Source organism: Hyperolius riggenbachi, chromosome 2, assembly GCF_040937935.1.
Source record: "Hyperolius riggenbachi isolate aHypRig1 chromosome 2, aHypRig1.pri, whole genome shotgun sequence".
In the NCBI taxonomy this organism is placed as follows: domain Eukaryota; kingdom Metazoa; phylum Chordata; class Amphibia; order Anura; family Hyperoliidae; genus Hyperolius; species Hyperolius riggenbachi.
Window position 1 is genome coordinate 495,649,085 of NC_090647.1, and position 21,803 is coordinate 495,670,887.

Genomic DNA, 21,803 nt, shown 5'->3' on the forward strand with positions numbered 1-21,803 from the left:
TCAGCTGAGACGATCTACCAGTTGGATCTTTTACCAACACACCGCCAGTACATACAAGCTAGATTCTTGGCAGAGGCGGCCCCATCTAGCGTGTGGACAAGGCTTAAATAGTACCTGAGCCAAAGCCTTAGATTCAGAAACAAATACCTAAGGAAAAGGAAGTCTCTGGATCCTAATGAGGCTTCCTTCGGCGTCCTCTGCCGCTTACCGGGACCATCCTGCTGATTGGGCCATACTCCTATGCTAGCATTAGTGCAGCTTCGCAAGCACAGCCACACTGGCGCAGTAGCATGGATCTGCTCGTGCATGTGGGGCTCCAGCTTAATGTGTGTACACACACAGGCACAGTACGGCCATGCAGGAGCTTGAAGAAGAGTGCGGCCCTGATCAGTGACAATTCTTTGTCGGTAATCTTTGGAGGGTCCAAGCTTGGCAACAGGGTACTGGTGGACATCATGGGAAGCCTCATTAGGATCCAGAAGCTTTAGCTTGATTTTGTACCTGAGCTTCGGCTTGGGTACAGTTTAACAAGGTGGGCTTGAACAGACCCTCTGTAGCCTGTGCTCTATATGTATGCTATGACTGCAGTATCACCCCTGCACCTAGCAATAGACTTCGTCTTGTGGCTGCTGGAGACAAGGAAACTTTAGTGACATCTTAAGAAGCGTTCTGTTTTTAATGTATCACATATCATAGTGTTTTATTCTGTTATGGGCATATGGAGATCATTATATACTTAAAGACTCATGTTTCTCATTCTATGATAAATAAAAAAGTATGACTTTTACGTGGCCCCATTCCCTCCATATAACTCTTTTCTTCAAAACAAGCTTGGATTAGTATTTTCTAAACTAACTAGAAAACTCAATTTAGCTGGAATTAGCAGTGCAGAGAATGACCAAACAGAGCCTGACGTTTAGCCATCAAGTGTGGAGTAAAAGTCACTGTATGCAAACTTAATAATGTTGTAGGTAAATATACAAACATTTTAGGCGCTTGTCAGAATGGACTGTGGGTCTAGGCTAAAAGCATGTAGACACACAATACAGACCTGCTTTGCAGTTGTAGAGTGCAAGGTTCAATTCTCAGCCCAGACACTACTGATATGGAATTTGTATGTTCTGACCATATCTTTATGTGTTTACTCTGGGAACTCCAGATTCCCCCAACAGCTTTAAAGCGGACCTGAACTCAGAACTTCCTCTCTGCTCTAAAAGATAAGCAACAGCATGATATCCTTTAGGCCTCTTTCACAGTGGGATGCTGCGTTTGATGTGACGTTAGGGTCGCATAATGTGCCCCTAATGCAACGCATTGAAAGACTATAACTTAGACATTATAGTACATTGTTTAGCCCTGCGTTTGGTGCGCCGTTTTCGTCGCACAGTGATGGAACAAAAACGGTGCATGCGTTACATTTAAAAAAAAAAAACCAAAAAAACATTACTGAGCATGTGCAACACACACAACGCAGCAGATTTATTGCTAAACGCACAGCATGCAGCACTTTCTAATAACGCTTCACGTTACACACAACGCAACGTGTGCACTGTGAATGTCGTACAGACTTACTTTTGCTCTGCGTTACTCCACGTTCAAACATTTTCTAACGTGCGACTTTAACGTCACACAGTGAAAGAGGCCTTAAAGGACAACTGAAGTGATTGGTATATGGAGGCTTACATATTTATTTCCGTTTAAACAATACCAGTTGCCTGGTAGTCCTGTTTACCCTCTGCCGCTAATACTTTTATACTGGGTACACACGTAAGATTTTCCGTGCGATAGATGGATCAGATAGATCAAATCTGCCATGTCCGATATTGCTCGTTTCCTCGCTCGATTTCTCATAGTGGTGAATGGAAAAGGATAAGAAAAACAAATGAAGATAAGAGAATCGAGTATGGAATCGTGCTGAAAAAACAATCGGGTCGCAAAATCGCACGAAAAAACGTAACGTGTGTACCCAGCATTGGCCATAGACTCTGAATAAACATGCAGCAGATCAGGTGTTTCTGGCAATATTATCAGATCAGATCTGACAAGATTAGCAGCATGCTTGTTTCTAGTGTTCTTCAGACACTACTGCAGCCAAATAGATCAGCAGGGCTCCCAGGCAGCTGGTATTGTTTAAAAGGAAATAGTTATGGCAGCCTCCATATTCTTCTCACTTTAGTTGCCCTTTTAATGAAGTGTATAGATGTGTGTGCTCAATGCATCTGGTGAATAGAGAAAGAAGTGTGGGTAGCAAAGCAGAAAGATCCTCACAAAAAGGTAGCACCACTGGTATCATCAATCAAATGCAACTTTATAATTAAACAAGCAATCACCCATTGTACACAAAAAAAATAAAAACAATTAAAAGGGACCGGCCTCTGGCAACCACTCTGGAATTATCACAGAAATGTGTCCTAAACAACTACTCTGCAGCCCAAGGGGATGCAAAACTCAATGGGGGCTGAGACCCAGGCAAGATAGTAGTGTCCAAATGGCAATGGTGATAATTATTACAAACCACTATATCATGTGTCAAGAATTGCATTAAGTTGACAATTGTGAATACATACCTCCCAACATTTTGAGATAAGAAAGAGGGACACTTAGGCCATGCCCCTGACACACCCCTAATCACACCCCTGACACACACCCTAGTCACAAATACTTTGTAGTTCGCATAATTAAAATATGTTGTTTTATAATTTAAACCAAACGGGTCCTTTTTTACCTGGTTAATTTCCCTTCATATTAACATTTGAAAATAAGAAATGTATCAATTCAAAGGATATAAATAGCATTTAGACATTCACCGCTTAAGCCCTCAGTCGTTTTCACTTTATGCATCCGAGCAATGTTCACCTACCATTCATTAGCCTATAACTTTATCATTACTTATCACAATTAACTGATCTATATCTTGTTTTTTCCGCCACCAATTAGGCTTTCTTTGAGTGGTACATTTTGCTAAAAGCTACCTTACTGTAAATGCATTTTAACAGTAAGAATAAGAAAAAAACGGAGAAAATTCATTATTTCTCAGTTTTCGGCCCTTATAGTTTTAAAATAATACATGCCTCCATAATTAAAACCCATGTATTGTATTTGCCCATTTGTCCTGGTTATTACACCATTTAAATTATGTCCCTATCACAATATATGGCGACAATATTCTATTTGGAAATAAAAGTGCATTTTTTCCGTTTTGCATCCATCACTATTTACAAGCTTATAATAAAAAAAATAGAAATATTTCATCTTTACATAGATATTTAAAAAGTTTAGACCCTTAGGTATATATTTATGTGTTTCTTTTTTATTGTAACTTTTTTTTATTATTAAAGGACTAATTAGTAAAAAAAGAAAAAAGTAAAAAGTAAAAAAGTACCTGCATGTTCTTTAAATGTACGGAGGACGCCATCCGCGCCTTCCTTGCAGTTCCGCCGGTTCCCCTTAGTGACATCGCCCCCCCGTGCGCTCTTGACCCCACAGGCCGGGTCGGGCTCTCCAGCCACTCCTAATATAGCCGCCGGAGCTGGCCACGGCTGCGCAGTCCGCATTGCCGCGAGTGCGGCTGCGCAGCTCTAGGGCCAACCCCCCGATCCACGCGATAGTGCGTGGTTCGGAGGGGTTGGCCCTAGAGCTGCGCAGCCGCACTCGCGGCAGTGCGGACTGCGCAGGCGCAGCCAGCTCCGGCGGCCATATTAAGAGTGGCTGGAGAGTCCGACCCGGCCTGTGGGGTCGCGAGTGCACGGGGGGGGCGATGTCACTAAGGGGACCCGGCGGAACTGCACGGAGGGCGCGGATGGCGTCCTCCGTGCATTTAAAGAACATGCAGGTACTTTACTTTTTTACAGGTTTTGGCCTCGTAAGTCCTTTAAACATTTTATTTGTGTATTTTTGGTAGGGTGGGATGTAAATAGTAATTTTTTTAATGTAAATATATGTTTTGTTTTGTTTTTTTAATGTAGATGTAGTTTTACTTTTTGGCCACAAGATGGCAACCTTAGGTTTGTTTACATGACATCACTCTAAGCGTAACATGTACGCTTAGAGGGACGTAGGGGGACGTAGGAGGCAGAAAAAGCAAGGCTTCCGAGAGAAGCTGTTGCTTTTTCTGGGGGGGGGGGGGGGGGAGAGGAATCAGTGATCGGGCACCATGGCCCGATTCAGTGATTCCTGGGCTAACAATCTGCGGCCAGGAGCACGCATGCACACGAGCGATCACCCGCGGGAGCGCACATGGCCTCCTGGACGTAGCTCTACGTCCAGGAGGAGAAAGTGGTTAAAGACATTTTTTTTCTGTAGAAGAATACAAATATTAATATAGAACTGTACATGAGTCCTGAAAGAGGCACAGTGGGACAAGGCTCCCAAAGAAGGAATGTCCCTCCAAAAGAGGCACTGTTGGGTGCTATGCGAATAAAGTGCATATTAGTGCATGCAATAACAGCCAAGTGTGGTCAAAAATGCATGATAAAGGGCATTGCCTAATGCTTCCCAGGGTTCCAATACCAACCCCTAACAAACACCTTCCCAACAACTTCCTTGGAAATAAAACACGGACTGCTCAGCAATTTTGGATAAATCGGCCAAAGCAGCCCTTCTTTATTAAACAAATAATTTAACAATATCAAAAATAAACTTTTGTGTAACATCAGATAACTCAAGGTAAGGGAGCCAGAGGCCCACACGAAAACCATTGATTCTTGGCAACCAGCCCAGAGCGTTCTGCCACTGCAGCCCAACGCCTGATCCCAAGGTGTTTGCACCAAGGCAAAGCCCTCACCAAACCTTATCATCACCTGACCTCCCGGAGCCTTACTCTGGCAGGCTGCAATGACAGCTACCTAGCAAACTTGGTATTAAACTGAACAATAAACCACATTAAAGTTACAAAACTAAACAAAATAATAAAGTAAAGAAGTGGTGGGTGGGTGGGCCTTCACACTCCAGCTACACTGCCCATATTACCCCCCCCAACCCCTCCCCTCAGCCTATAAATCCTCCTCTAGGACAGCCCTCTCTTGAGCCGAACCAATCACAGCAGGGAATTCTCAGAGAGCTGACATCCCTCCTTCCCCTGTCTAGTAAGCTATGACTTAACCCTTCCCAGCTCGGCCAGCTCTATCATGAGGACCTTCCCTAGGCTTCCAGCCCCTGTCCATTCCCTTCTGAATGGTGTATAGGCATCACAATAAATAAGGAGAGGCAATGATGCAATCATAAAAAACATCTCAATATGAGTTTGATCATGCATATCTACCAGTTCTGGGGTCAAATGTAGCAAGCCGCACATCACAGATTCCAAATAAAGGGACAGAGGAATCAAGTGCTCCACACAACGCATAATGTGCTACGTTTGACCACTTCATCAGGAGTCTGCTCCTGACAAAAGTGGAATTTTACTTCAAGTTTACAACTATTTGGGCAGATCTTAACTGAAAGGGCGCTTATTACTCATTACCAGTATAATTTTTAGTGAACGCTTGTATTTTCAATCAGGTTATTCAGACCATATTGTTGTATGAAAACAGAGAAGTTGGTGGACCCAATCAATTCTGAAGAATTGCTTTATGGGTCATATCCTTTCTAGGCTGTTTCCAGTCCACTAGGTGCGAAGGTACTGAGGGTACCTCTGGACAAGCCAGCTCACTTGTGGTGCAGTTCGGCGGGGGTTTGTAGGTACATGGAGGGCGATGTGTCTAGAGCGCCAGGGCATCTGTGTCTATAGGCTCCTGTGATGTAAATCCAGGCCTGATTTAGGCAGAGGAAAAGAGGAGACTTGGAATAAAGAAAGGAAGTCGTAGACTGGCAGGGCATGTACAGATATCAGGGCTATTTATTAATATCAATATGACTGTGCATTGCCTTCATTGTCTGTTTTCTTGCAGAGCAGAGATTCAAATTATTACAAATACCGATATGTGACTGGTCCTTTTTAATTAAAGTATATGTTAAACAGATTTTCTCCTGCAATTGAGATGTGATAAAGCAGTGAAACTGATTCAAACTCTTGCAGAAAATGGAAAAGAACAGACGCATGTCAAAGCATTATGGAGGAACAGTGAATACAGTATGGCTTTTATGAAAAACACATTGTGCGGAGTGAGATTGTGCAGGTTTTTTTGGGGGGAGATTATTGAAGTCTGCTCCATATTTTCTGCAAATAATGGGAACATTCTAGGCAAACCTACAGGGCTTTCAGCCACAAATGAAAAATTGTAGTGGATTAAACGCTTCTACGATCCTACAAACCTGTATGCAGAAAAGCTATCAAAATCCCCATAAATATTTAGACTGGGGGGAGACGAAGCACTGGAACTACAGAGAGATGACTCTACAAAGGGGGGAAAAAGTCTGCAATTATGGGAAATGTATTGTGCCAAAAATGACAATTTTTTAGATGCTTGAAAAGGGAAAGAAGCTCTGTAGAGACAAGAGTAGAATGCATGAAAATTATTCGGGATAGACACTTTTACTGTAATTTTCCTGGTTTCAGCATCAGAAATACATCCTATATTTATAAATTGCTGTATGTAGCCACACCCTTCCAGTGATGCTTAGCATAGGCTGTTTAGCTATGCGGAATTCTTCTCCTAGAGCAGGGGTAGGGAACCTATGGCTCGGGAGCCAGATGTGGCTCTTTCGATGGCTACATCTGGCTCACATATAAAGTACTAGGGGTTGATTCACTAAGCTACGCTGCTCAAGCAGCGCAACTTAGTTTGGCAGAGCAAGTACAATTTTCAAAGTAACCATTCTACACTTGACAGCAGGGGCGTAGGGCCTGTGGTTGCAACGGTCGCCGTGGCGACCGCGCCCGGCACCTGAAGAGGCGGGGGAGGGGCCCGGGGGGCCCATGTAGTGCCGACCGCGGGCGCTATTTCGAGGGGGGAGCCGGAGCCGCGGGGAGGGCAGCCCGACCTCTTCCTCCCTTCCTCTCCCCGGGCCCCCCCCCCTTCAGATGCAGAGTGCGCGGCGCACGGAAGCGCTGTAGGCAGAACTCACCTCCGTCCCTGCGTTCCAAGCGCCGCTGATCTCCTCCCGCTGTATAGATGCTGTTACACACTGCTTCCGGCTAAACAGGAAGCAGTGTGTAACAACATCTATACAGCGGGAGGAGAGATCAGCGGCGCAGGGACGGAGGTGAGTTCTGCCTACAGCGCTTCCGTGCGCCGCGCACTCTGCATCTGAAGGGGGGGGGCCCCAGGGAGAGGAAGGGAGGGAGAGGTCGGGCTGCCCTCCCCGCAGCTGCGGCTCCCCCCTTCATTATGGGGGGGGGCACCTACCTACCTACCCACCCTATGCTGTGGGGCAGCTACCTACCTAACCTATCCTGGGGGGGCAGCTACCTAATCTAACCTATCCTGGGGGGGGGGCAGCTACCTAATCTAACCTATCCTGGGGGGGGCAGCTACCTATTCTATCCTGGGGGGCAGCTACCTACCTAACCTATCCTGGGGGGGCAGCTACCTACCTAACCTATCCTGGGGGGGGCAGCTACCTAACCTATCCTGGGGGGCAGCTACCTACCTAACCTATCCTGGGGGGGCAGCTACCTACCTAACCTATCCTGGGGGGGTCAGCTACCTACCTAACTTATCCTGGGGGGGCAGCTACCTACCTAACCTATCCTGGGGGGGGCAGCTACCTACCTAATCTATCCTTGGGGGGGCAGCTACCTACCTAATCTATCCTGGGGGGGGGGGGAGCTACCTACCTAACCTATCCTGGGGGGCAGCTACCTACCTAATCTATCCTGGGGGGGGGGCAGCTACCCACCTAACCTATCCTGGGGGGCAGCTACCCACCTAACCTATCCTGGGGGGCAACTACCCACCTAACCTATCCTGGGGGGGGGGGGGGGCAGCTACCTAATCTAACCTATCCTGGGGGGCAGCTACCTAATCTAACCTATCCTGGGAGGCAGCTACCTAACCTATCCTGGGGGGCAGCTACCTACTCTAACCTATCCTGGGGGGCAGCTACCTACTCTAACCTATCCTGGGGGGCAGCTACCTACTCTAACCTATCCTGGGGGGCAGCTACCTACTCTAACCTATCCTGGGGGCAGCTACCTAATCTAACTTATCCTGGGGGAAAGCTACCTAATCTATCCTGGGGGGCAGCTACCTAACCTAACCTATACTGGGGGGCACCTACCTCATCTAACCTATACTGGGGGGCAGCTACCTAATCTAACCTATACTGGGGGGCACCTACCTATCTAACCTGGGGGCACTTACTTGTCTAACCTGTATTCGGGGCACCTAGCTAGCCTATACAGGTGGCAACTATACTGGCTACCTATATTGGAGGCACCTACCTAACTAACCTATACTGGGGGCACCTACCTATCTAACCTATGCTGGGGGCAACTATTCTGGCTACCTATATTAGAGGCACCCACCTAGCTAATCTGTACTGGGGGCACCTGTCTAACTTATCTAACTTATACCGCGGTCACCTGCCTATCTAACCTATACTGGGGGCAACTATACTGGCTACCTATGCTGGAGACACCTACCTGGCTGACCTATACCGGGGGCAACTATACTGGCTTACCTATGCCTGGCTACCTATACTGGGGGGACCTATAGCTGGCTATAGGGATTCGGATATGTGTGTGCGTCGGGTGTTGCCGGGGGAGGGGGGCTGATGTTGCCGTGGGGGGGGGGGGGCCCACATCCAGATTCCGCATCGGGGCCAGAGGTTTGTAGCTACGCCACTGCTTGACAGGCAGCCTATTGGGCCAAAGTGCAGGGGGATCTCGTCCTCCAAAGTGAATCAACCCCCCAAGTCAGCTAGCTAATTGTACAAGATGTTGGTCTGTGTTTCTCCAGTCTGGCTCTCAGGAAATTGCTGATAATGCTGAAACCCAAGAGAAGCTGAAGACGTGTCTGACACTTCCGCTGCCCGGAGGATCAACTGTACACACATCACCATGGCAACAGGGACGTGAGCCCTACTGTCCCAGTTTGAAACATATTGTATGGCTCTCACGTAATTACAGTGTACATTTTAAAATATGTGGCATTTATGGCTCTCTCAGCCAAAAAGGTTCCTGACGCCTGTCCTAGAGCATTCTGGGGAGACCGGGCATTATATTCACTGGCTTCGGAAGTCTCAGCAACAAACATTCCGCAGAGCTGCACCTGACAGGACTAAAGATGTGATAAATTTTATGGATGGAGACAAAGCATGCCCAATTTACATTCTGGAATGTAAACCTTGCCTGGAATGATGAAGGTGGTAACAGTATGAAGTCCATTCCTGTGTAGTGAAAAAAAAAATACAAATTGTGGAACATGGAACAGAATGATGGAGCCCTGGGCCACAGATACACTTAAAGGACCACTATTGTGAACAATTGTAAAAATTAATAAACATATAAAATGTACATTTCTCCCAGAGTCACACGCATTCATAATTTACTTTTTAACCATGTTTCTGCCACTTACAGTAGGTATTAAAAAGATGACAGATTTTGGACTAGTGCATCTCCTCATGGGGGAAACTCAGTATTACCTTTATTCTTTACAAAAGTACTCCCTGAAAAGGATCTATACAGAGATGTCAGATAGCTTCCCTACTCATTTGCACAATATTTTGGCAGTTGGACTGGGCAATTGGCGTTCAGTATTTTATATATATATATATATATATATATATATATATATATATATATATATATATAAAACCTAGCCCTCCCTGGGTCATTCTCCTGTACCTGTGTCTGTGATTTTTGGCTACTGTGCATGTGTAGCCGTTGGGCCAGGAGGAGGACGGGGCCAGGAGTGCGGATGGGTGCGCGTGCACGTGCGACATGTGGCGGTGACGGAGGTGAGAGAGAGACCTAGAGCCCGTTTTTAAAGGAAACTTGAAGTGACGTGACATGATGAGATAGACATATTTATGTACAGTGCCTAGAACACAAATAACTATACTGTGTTCCTTTTTTTCTTTCTCTTTCTAAAAGAGTTAAATATCAGGTATGTAAGTGGCTGACTCAATCCTGACTCAGACAGGAAGTGACTACAGTGTGATCCTCACTAATAAGAAATTCAAACTATAAAACACTTTCCTAGCAGAAAATGGCTTCTGAGAGCAAGAAAGAGATAAAAAGGGGAATTTCTTATCAGTGAGGGTCACACTGTAGTCACTTCCTGTCTAAATCAGGACTGAGTCGGCCACTTACATACCTGATATTTAACTCTTTCAGACAGAGAAAGAAAAAAAGGAACACAGCACAGTTATTTGTGTGCTGGGCACTGTACATACACATGTCTATCTCATCATGTCACATGTCACTTCGGGTATCCTTTAAACGGACTTAGGTTTACTAGTAAAGAAATAACTGTAAATCCCCCTTGAAGTTGGGTTAGTTAAAACCTCACAGATCTGTCACTACCTACTGTAAGTGACAGCAACATAGGAAAAAAGTAATAAACAGTGCATTTTGCTTTGGGAGAAATGTACATATATATGTGGGTATTTTAAGTTTTACAGGTTTTTTTTGATAATTGTCCTTTAAAGCAGATCTGAACTCAGAACTTTCTCTGCTCTAAAAGAAACACAACAGCATAATAACCTTTAAAGAAAACAATTCTTTGTTGCAGCTGATACAAATCTTGCAATAAATCTGCAAGTGTGTCTACTTCCTGCTTTCATGGAAGCAGACATATTCTTAACAACCCGTTTTTACAAATCAGCTGCTCTGCCATGGCAGTCAGCTGACACAGCTAAGAAATCAAATTACAACTTGTGATTAATCACAGATGAGGGGCAATTAGACGGGCTAAACTCTCTAAATACATACAGGGCACATTTCTCTCTGTTTTCCTTCTGTCCTGTACAAGAGTTCAGGTCCACTTTACGCAACAGAATCTTCTCCCGTCTAAGTAGGAAGTCACATCACTGTAAAATGTACTACACATGGACACAAATCTATTGTTACTTATTCCTAGAGCCTGCCGAAAAAGCGATGAACCTTGTGAAGCAGTGAATAATACTGTTAAAAATACCAGTACCTCCATTGCAGGGTCTTGTTTTGGGGTTGTTGAAGGAAACCGGAGTGCAAAGAGAAAGCCCAGTGTTCTGATTGAAACTGAAACCTGGCATCCTAGCACTTGCAAGGTGAAAATGGTAAGTACCAAGCCACTTTGCAAGTCACACTAATTCACACTAATCAACATGACTGCTCCGAGACTTTGCTTTATTCTGTTTTGGGTTTAGCTGGGCTTGAAGGCTACTGTATTTCCAGTAATAAGTTACAGCTGTGAGAGCCTAACCCTAACTAGCGCTATGAAATAAAAGCTCTACGTTTCTCAAGTATACTGTTGGAAGCCTCATTATTAAGAATTTCCTGGACTGCAAAAACATGCCATCAGTCAGTAAGGCCAGACCATTCCATAGAAGTACTTATAACGAAAACTCAGATACTTTGAGAACGAGATGCAAAAGACAAAATCCAGCGGAGAAGTCCTTGATATTGGAAAAAAAGTCATGTAAAAAAAGGAGAAGGGGTGACGAAGGATAAGATAGCTAACTGGAAGCCGTGGACCAGGGGCATAACTAGAAATCACTGGGTCCTCCTGCAAAAATGTGGATGGGACAGAAGCAGAGCCGGATTAAGGCTAAATGGGGCCCTAAGCAAAGTAACTGATTTTGGCCCCCCATCATGTCGTAATAGAATCAGAAGATGCAGCTGCACAGCAACATGCTGCACACACCGGGGCAGCTGAGCTACTGGTTGCTATGGGCAACAGCCCGCTTTCCTCTGTGGGTGCACAATGCAGGGAATAGCAGCGTCAAAATGCAGAGTGAGAGATGAATGGCTGGGACATTTGCACTCAGGGGCTGGGGCACCCCTGGGAAGAGGGCGCCAGATATCACACCAGCAGCACTTTCCCCCTGCATCTCCAGCCTGGCAATAGCAGAAAGCTCTGGACACCGCCAAACCGGAAGCCATTCCCCAGACAGAATTACATAACCACCCCCACCACAGAACAACTGATTTCCTCCCAAACTAGACAGCCACCATGCAGTCTCCATCCCAGTGAATACGATAGTCCAGCAGAGAAGGCAGCCGCAGCGGGGGAGAATGACAGCACCAGATGACTCACATTCACCTGTTGCGATCCAAGCAATAGAGGTCCCGTCATCCGGAGCCCATCTGTCTCCTCTAGAGTGCTGCCGCTCTGTTACTACTACTATTACTACTTCCTACTACCTGTCTGATCTGAGAATCAGGAAGTTCAGAGTGAGCGGCTGCACTGTAGAAGAGAAAGATGGGTTTCAGATGACGGGATCTCTATCGCTTGGATCATGGATAGGTGAGTGAGCGTTTGCCATCTGCTGCTATCATTCTTGCTGCAGCTGTGGTTCTCTGTGGGAAGGGAGGGCGGAGTGGGCAGCGGCAGAGCAGGAGGGGGACCTAGGAGGAGAGCCTGGCTCTGAAGACAATCAGCAGCGCACGGCATCATTTGACAAGACAAGACAAATAACATTTATCTCACACTTTTCTCCTGGCGGACTCAAAGCGCCAGAGCTGCAGCCACTAGGACGCGCCCTATAGGCAGTAGCAGTTTTAGAGAGACTTGCCTAAGGTCTCCTACTGAATAGCTGCTGGCTTACTGAACAGGCAGAGCCGAGATTTGAACCCTAGTCTCCTGTGTCAGAGGCAGAGCCCTTAAAGGGACTCGAAGCAGTGCCTGTGGGTATGCCTTTAAGCATACCCACAACTAATTAATTACATCCTCACACCTACCAGCATGATGTTTGTAATTGTACCCCCCCTGGGTTCCTTATATTTTATTGCATTGTGCTGAATCGAGCTGCCGACTTTGGAGAAAAGCTGTCCTGTGGCTGCAATTTCGATCGCGAAAATAGCGAAAACTCAAAGGCATAGGGGGGCCGTTTATATATCATTGGAAAGAGGAGAAAGAGAGCTTTAAAATGATATGCATCTTTCCATAGTTACTGCACTGCTCAGAGTCCCTTTAACCATTATACCATCCAGCCACCGCTGACAGGATGGCGAGGGCTGGTTTATGTGCTGATGGGGCCCCTTTGACTCTGAATGGGGCCCCAAGCGACTGCTTTTGTTGCCTGGTCGGTAATCCGGCCCTGGACCGAAGGAAAACAGAGAAATGCACCATGTGTGTATTTAGAGAGTTTAGCCTGTCTGACTCCCCCTCACCTGTGTCTAATCACAAGTTGTAATTTGATTTCTTAGCTATGTTGATAGGAAAACCAATCCCAGGAATTCCAGGAAATAAACACTGCAGGTTTATTGTAAGAGTTCTATAAGTTGTAATGAAGATATGTTTTTCTGTAAAGGTTATTATGCTGTTGCTTTCTTTTTAGAGCAGAGAGGTAGTTCTGAGGTCCGCTATAAATAAGCGGTGCTGGCCGGGTGTACTAAAGTCCATGAGGTCACTGAAAAGAGAGTTGTATCTTTATACTATTAAATTGAAGTGTTTGGAAGAGAGGCTACATTATTCTTTGCTACACACATGCCCACATCTCCACACTTAGCTCCGTCACTTAAGGTCAAATGTATGGCATTCACATGGTGTCAGAACCAGCTGGATCATCCATAAGGCAGCCTAGAGGCCTAGTGGGTGTCAGTGGGCCCAAATGCCACTTTCTCTGACCCCGTACCATCTCAGATTACCAAAACGAGCATAAAGAGAGGGGACCACAACTATTACCTTGCCTCTTAATCCATCTCTGGTCAGAACTGGCAGAGGGAGGGAGCTCCCAGCAACACATCAAAAAGATTACCACTGTAAGAAGATTAACTTAGGACCACATTTGCTACACAGTTGCCAGTGCTGAAGTTACAGTTTGCTGTGTACACTTGGCTTGATTTTCACAGGAATTGTTCAGTATAGGCTTCTCGATACAAATATTCATAGGGTATTAGATGCAAATATTTTTGGCAGTGCCAGAGGGGGATGGGTTTGAGAGCACATGGAAAAAAGACACCCGGTAAAAAGGGTGCTAGTGAAATTACCTAATACTACTTAATTTTTACCGATATTTCACTATGACCTACCCCTACTCTCACACAGAGCCCTCCCTCTACCGGTGCCTAACCCTAAGACTCAACAGTGATGCCTAACCTTAACTCTCCCTGGTGGTGCCTAAACTTAACCCCCTCCCTCCGGTGCCTAACCTTAACCCCCTATGCTATCAGTCAGCCCCCCTATGCTGACTGATATCTATCATTTGGCACTGTTCATTGGCCTGAGGAAGCGGGCTTAGACTCGCGAAACGCGTTGCCTGTGCTAAATAAAAATTTTTTATATGATATAAAGATTTTGTTATTGAGGTAAGATACCTCGTTACCCTTTTCATTTTTAAACTGTTTTTAGAAGATTTTATATAACCCAGGGCGCCTCTTTCCCCCTAATTGTGCATTGTACACCTTCGTACATACCCTGTCCAAGGGATTTGACAGTACACCCGTGGCTACCACCACAGTGGACACCTGTCTCTGGTTTTTCCAAGAGAGCGACCTCCTTCGGGTCCTTATAGGACCTCCCCGTGTGGAGTCGGGTTTATGGTCTCCACCTGCTTCCTGTGGTTGGTTGCCCCCTGCAACCCTCCTTTGTAAGTAGTATTTTTCTTCTTACCACTTCTTACCTCAACACTAACATACTACACTATTGGGCTCCCACCTTTTTTGTCTCCTGCTTCTTTATAGGGTGCCCTGACATCCCCACCACAGTTCCTATAGAGTTGTTTTTGTAGAAAAATATGGTAGGAGGTAGGTGGTGGTAGGAGGGTTAAGGTTAGTCGTGGTGGTAGTGGGGGATAGTAGGGTTAACCTCCTTAGCGGTATGCCGGACACTGTCGGGCATACTACTCTCTGTTCTCAGGAGTCCCCATAATTAAATAATTTGTTCATATGGCTGTAAAACCATTAGCTAGCACTAGGCTAGCTAGTAAAGATGTTCGGCACCCCCGGAATCCCCCTGTTCATACATTACCCAGCCTGGATCCAGCGATCGCGCAGCCTCCCTGCACAGCTGCGGTCTCTCAATGGGTAGGATTGGGTTTGCGCATGACGTCATGTGCAATCCTCCCTATAGTAAAGACCGGAGCTGTCCGGGGAGGCTGCGCCAATTGCAGGATCCAGGCTGGGTATTGTATAAACTTGGGGGATTGGGGGGTGACGGACACCTTTACTAGCTAGCCTAGTGCTAGCTACAGGTTTACAGCCATGTGAGCAAATTATTTAATTATGGGGGCAAACACGAACAAAACCTCCCGAGTGGCATAACGCTCAGGAGGTTAAGGTTAGCTGTGGGGGGGGGGGTTACAGTTAAATATCGGTAGTGGGATGGTTCAGTGTTCAGTGTGAGAATAGGTTTAGCTGTAGTAAAATATTGGTATTTCATACTGATATTTTACTATCGTTTTGTTTTTCAGATAGATTCTTTTATCAGAAATGTGGGCGCCCTTTTTTTATGTCATACGCATGTATACAGCCTTAACCAGCACACACTCTTGTAGATCTGCAATAAATCAGACAAATACCTGAAGCAGATGAGATCCCAGCTCCTTTGCTACATTATCCAATGGTCCAATTCTGGTAGGATGGCCCCAGGCATCTCCTAATCCTGCACAGACAAACAAGGTGAGATCATGTGAGTTGTGCAAGTCATTCTGCTATACTGAGACTCCACAAACTCATCAACAGGCACAAGGCAAGATTCACTAAAAACAGTTTGACATTGTTGCAGTAAGTGAGGGCTATCTCCAGCATTCCACTCCTGAAAGTTCCAAACAGCAAAGTAGCCATAACACACAAGGTTGTTCACTGGATCTGCTACACAGCATGGGGGGGGGGTGGAGTGGGGGGTTACATTGTCAGTGTAAGTGATGATGATGAAAACTTTTCTTAAGTTTTGTGCCTATGCCCCATGATGAGATAAACATGTATATGTACAACCCCAATTTCCTCATATAACTAAGCAATGTATATTTTTTTTATTCTCACTGAAAGGGTTAAACATTCAGGTATGCAGTTTTCCTCTAGTCGGACTATTGAACTATCGCATAATCCTCATTGATAACAAGTTACAGCCATAAAACTGCCTGGAAAAGAACAGCTTCTGAAAGCAGGGGATAGATTAAAAAAAGATCAATAGCTCGGAGATCATAGCTTTTGTGTGGAAATGAATTACAAACTTTATGCAGCTTGGAACTGAGGCAATCAAAGGCCTTTCTGCCAATTTTCCAAAGTTGCATACATTTGCATGAAATTTACATACAAGTCAAAATTAGTAGCTCCTCGTTTACCATGTCTGAAATGCACTTTTTGCACAGAAAGAGGTTTCAGGTTACATGGATGATGATGTCAGCAGTCAGTTTGAAAGTTGAAAGGAAGTTCATCTTAACTGCTTTTGAGATGCTGCTTCACTCTATACTAAACTCGCTACTAAACTCGCCACACTACTCATCCGCCACTCCTCAACTGCTGCTCCTCTCTGCCAAGCCCTCCACTCTTCCAAGAATACCAATTGCTTACAGATTCAGTTCAAACTTAACTTTAACCTACAGTTTGAAAACCACCTTCTTCTATCACCACTAGAGTCACTTCCTCACATTTACATCTACAGGACTTCTCAAGGGCTATTCTCATCCTCTGAAATTCCTTTTCACGACACATTCACCACCTCCAACTCTTGGAACTGTTAAAACGCACCCAAAGAAGGTATATCATTTAACCAAGGGCATGCCAAAGTCTTCTTCCCATTGAATGCGGGGCTTGCTGACATCCAGTTTATTGGGAATACATGTAATACAAGTGGTTAATGGATATATACTGGATCTTACTGTTTTGGGTCAAATTAATGCACCCACTTCTCAGCCATTTCAGTTTCCTTTACAGTCCCTATACTATCCAATGCCACAGGAAGCAGACACATCGCATATCAAAATTGGAGTCATATTGAGATTCAGATTTTTTTTACTTTGTTCCTGGGATTGTTTTCATGGTTTAGCACAGCTCTGATTACTTTGGCAATAAACTTTATCACTACTTACCACACCTCAAGTAGTTACCTTTTTATGCATTTTAAAGGGGAAAATAAGGTAAAAATGAAATACACTATTTCTCCATTTTCATCCATTATAGCTTTAATGTAAACAGTGCTATTTTACATTAAACCCACAGATTGTATTTGTCTATCTCTTCTATTTATCAAAACAGTTTGTTTGTGTTCATGATGTATCAGGCACATACTCTATACTCACTGCTGCCTCTCTCTTCTCCTGCACTGTTTATTTTACACATGTTTACTCTCTAGTCCTGTCTGTAGACTTTTTATGAGCTCAGAGATAATTTAACAGTGTCATCTAGGATTTTGTAACAAGGTGAGTGCATTAACTTATTTTCACGTCCTCTGGTGGGAGGTTTTAATAAAGGAAATACACATCTTGTTCAAAATATTTTTCTGGGAACAATAGATGCTCACGTTCAATTCATAAAAAATGGGCTGTAACGGTTGTGTTTTTCTGGCTTTTGATCTCATTTAATAAGGACTCCTGGGTGCCCATTCTCTCTACAGACGAATTATGTCGCCCACCAGAACTGATTAGGAATATTTCCACTACTAGTCATTAACAAATTGTTTATATAAGATGTGTACATCCTGTTCTTCAAATTACTCATGTTATATTGTATTGTTCCTTTTTTTGCCGCGATACCTCAATCCTGATTGGCTGCCAGCCCTGCAATGCATAGTGATTGGATTTCTTGGTCCCACCCGAAGAGGTGTCATGGCCAATAGGCAGGGAGAGCGCACTACACCAGGAAGTAACGAGAAGACAGGACTTGCAGCGTGCCGGAGCTGTGTTTGATAGCGTTACACTGCACTGGCTGAAGATTGAAGAGAAGATGGAGGACGCACCGGCTAGATGGGTAATCACGCTTCTGCTGCGCTCTGCATTAGGTGTTGCTGCCACGGGGATTGAGCGGGGCTTTATATTATTAACGGCTATTATCAGTATTATAATTTCCCACTGGCTTTGCACGGATCACTACCGCGCGGATTGTGCGGGGACATGTTGTCAGCATTAACTCTGAAGATGGACTTGCGCTGGCAAAATTACAGATCGCTGCTGTGGGAATTGTGCCGGGACCAGTTATCAGCATTAACTTTTATTGAAAATGGACTTACGCTGGCTCTACTGTGGTCCAAATTCTGTACATTCGGACCATAAGACGCACTGGCTTTTCCCCCCCACATTTGGGAAGAAAACATGCGTCTTATAGTCCGAAAAATATGGCATATTGAGGCTGCCATATCTATTTCCATTTAAACAATACCAGTTGCCTGGGTGTACTATTGATCTATTTGGTTGCAGTAGTGTCTGAATAACACCAGAAACAAGTATGCAGCTAATATTGTCAGGTCTGACAATAATGTCAGAAACACGTGATCTGCATATGCTTATTCAGGGTCTATGGCTAAAAATATTAGAGACAGAGGATCAGCAGGATAGCCAGGCAACTGGTATTGCTTATAAGGAAATAAATATGGCAGCCTCCATATCCCTCTCTCACTTCAGTTGTCCTTTAAGCCTTTCAACAGATAGAAACATACAAAATGGCCAAAATTATCTTGACACCCCTTCTAACTCATTGAATTGGCTATTTGAGCCACAAGTTTAAGGCCTCGTTCACATCATACGCACTTCCGTGCGCATATGGTAGCGCGTATGATGTGGTGGCACGCAGGAACCGCAGAAGGGTATAGACAGCCCTTCTGCCGTTCACATCTACTGCGCTGCGCAGCAGTACGATGCGCTATGATGCGCTTGCGTACTGCTGCCTGCATTTTGCCCGCAATCGCAGAGCTGATCCCATCACTGTCTATGGATGGGATCAGCAGCGCAGCGGGTAGCAGCGCAGATGGCATGCAATCGTACGCATTAAATTCTGATTGCACTGCCATCTGCGCTGAGTAGATGTGATCATAAACATTGGTTCGCACGACAGCCGGGGGCCCCAGTAGATGAGAACGAGGCCTAAAGGTATGTTCACATTATGCGCATTGCTGGATGTGACCGCACTGTCCATACACTTGTACGCGCATGCTCACATCCATGTGTGGTACCGTAACGACCAAGTTATCCAAACTCCCTTTCTACTGTGCATTTCTAAATAACATGAGAAATAATAGCACATGACATAGCAAGTCTTCATGCTGTAAAAAAATAGCACATTATAATGTGCAGAGGGTGTCTGTGTGTGTTATGCCCGTATTGAAGCACGTTATCCAAACGTAATAGCGCCAGGGTTATGCAATGCCCAGAGTGTGAACTCAGTCTTAAAAAATATAGGGCCATATTTACAAAAGTTCTGTAATTTTTACCATTGCGCTGACAAGGTAGTGCAAAACACATGCTACCTTGTCTGTGTACTGGAAAAATTGATGTGTGCACAGCAACTTTACCAAACTCTTGTGAATATGGCCCATAATTACTTTAAACTGCAAAAAATCGAGCATACAACCATGAATTCTCATTTGCAGTACAGTGATATGTACCGATAAAAAACAACTTGACCAATACTAGATCTACCGCCCACAGAATGATAGACTCACAGAATGAGACCAGCAAGTACTGAATCATGCTGCATGTAAAATCAGCTTTACTCATTGCATGTCCTTCTGCTGAATTTCGAAACACTTGCAACCCACTTGCAAGAAATATCAGGGCAAGTGTTTGTTAACAGCTTGTTAAGGTTAAGCTTCTGTACATCAGCCTAAGGACACCCTGGGAACTGACAACTATCATCTTCACTGGTGTAAATCACATCACCACTCAGTGGCGTAGCTAAGGAGCGGTGGGCCCCGATGCAAGTTTTACAATGGCACTCTATACGTAACAATTGATACGGCGCACCAAAACCTGCCAAGGGCAACTACAGTGTCAGAAGTGCAAGAAAAGGATGGGAAACAGTTTGTTAAGGATTACCACTATTCAAAGTATCTATTGAAGTTATTATTATGAGCACAGGACCAATAGAGAGCTAATACTGTAGTTGAGGGAGGGCCCTTCGGGGCCCCTCTGGCCCAAGGGCCCCGATGCGGTCGCTACCTCTGCAACCCCTATTGCTACGCCCCTGTCACCACTGTTTTCTGGCAGGATGATCTGGCAGTCTAACTTACAAATCTAGGTTTTTGGCATTTTCCAGGACTCGGAGGACACTACCTTTCTCCTGGCACCATACCAACTGTAAAGTTTGGTGGTGGCAGAAAGGAAGGTAAAACTTAACTGTAGTGTTTCAGAGTATCAGGCATGCCCTTATTGCATTTGCATACTGTTTGTGACTGCTCTTTTTAAATATGATCATTTTGATCTCAGTCTCCATGGCCAGTCTGCAACTACAGTTCCTTTTACATGAGTGCGCTCATATTAGCTCAGGCCCCTAGATGTTTCCATTGGAAAATGGGAGGTGGTTCAATGACAGAGATCCTATCAATCTTTTCTCTGAACAGACCAAGGCTCATGTGGTCTGTGCACAATTCCAGACCTGGTTAGTTGCTATGGACGATACAGCCACTCTCCCTCTCCTCCAATTCTCAATAGCCACCAGACTCATTATCCCATGCTGGCTCCATCTGCAAAACCGCATGCGTGCCAGTGACTTTTGCCATACGCACCCAATGAGGAAGATATATGTGAGGGGAAATTGTGTTTGACAAATGTGACTGTGTTGTTTGACCTCTGGTCTCAGAAATCATTTTTCAGGCTTGTAAAGGCAGCTGTGTGTGTGACTGCAGATTAGTATAAAGCCATACCGGCTTCACGTAACCAGGGGATCACCATGCTGAACAGGAGAGTGTTACCTTTAACCACCTCATGAAAGAACTATTGTAAGTCGCTACAGAATAAGATGGTGCTACATAAATAGATAAGAATAAATCAGGTGGACGAAGAAGACGCAGAACAAGATACTAAACACTTTCTGTGAGTTCAGTGTACAATTTTTAAAAGCACTTTTAAGTTTAGGCACAGTTTTTTGTATGTATTTATTATAACACTAGCCATTAGGCCAGTTTAATAACAGGCGCTAGGTTGCACAGTGCTGTGCGGACACATACCACGCCCGTGGCCACCTTTCACGTGCCTGACCGCTGCCCTGCGTCTGCACAGTACAAAGTGGGCACACACGAATGCAGGTGGATGCAGACACCTGCGTTTTTATTAAATAGGATTGTTTTATATTATGAATTATGTATAACAATGTGTGGCAGAAAAAAACTGCTAATTAAAAAGTAAGATGCCTGTTGCAGCAGTTCCTATCCCCTCATTTTTTCCTCAAGAGCCCAGAGCAGGTAGAAAGGGTGTTGGAAGTGCCCTGGTAAAAATGACGCTACCATAGGCAGCAATGTTAATAGCCTTGATTAGGGACTATTAGCTGTAATTTGGACACTGGATGTGCAATTTGCATAGCGAGTGGCCCTGGGGACCTGCTATTTCATAAGGCCTCTGGCACCCAAATTACTATTCATAGCCGCTAATAATGGCTATTAACGTTGCTGCCTATGGCAGCGACAACAATATTGGCGGATCGGGTTAGGCAGAAGGTCTTTAGGTGGCGGGGGGGGGGGGGGGGGGTTCTTAGCGTTAGGCATAAGGTTAAGGTTAGGCACCACCAGAGAAATGTTAGGGTTAGGCAGTGCCGGGGGTCCTTAGACTTAGGCAGTGCCTTGTGGGGATCCTTGGTGTCAGGCACCGCCAGGGGGTTTTATGGTTAGGCAGCACCAGAGTTGATCGAT

At 45.0% G+C, this 21,803-nt stretch overlaps 1 protein-coding gene across 1 annotated transcript in view; it reads right to left on the bottom strand.

Annotated features, from left to right (window-relative positions):
- The window catches only part of SIM2 (SIM bHLH transcription factor 2), a 126,307-nt gene that overhangs the window by 64,617 nt on the left and 39,887 nt on the right, over positions 1–21,803 (bottom strand). The window contains exon 2 of the mRNA XM_068266054.1: positions 15,547–15,629. Coding sequence (XP_068122155.1) covers positions 15,547–15,629 — 83 coding nt within the window. The remainder of the gene's footprint in view (positions 1–15,546; positions 15,630–21,803) is intronic.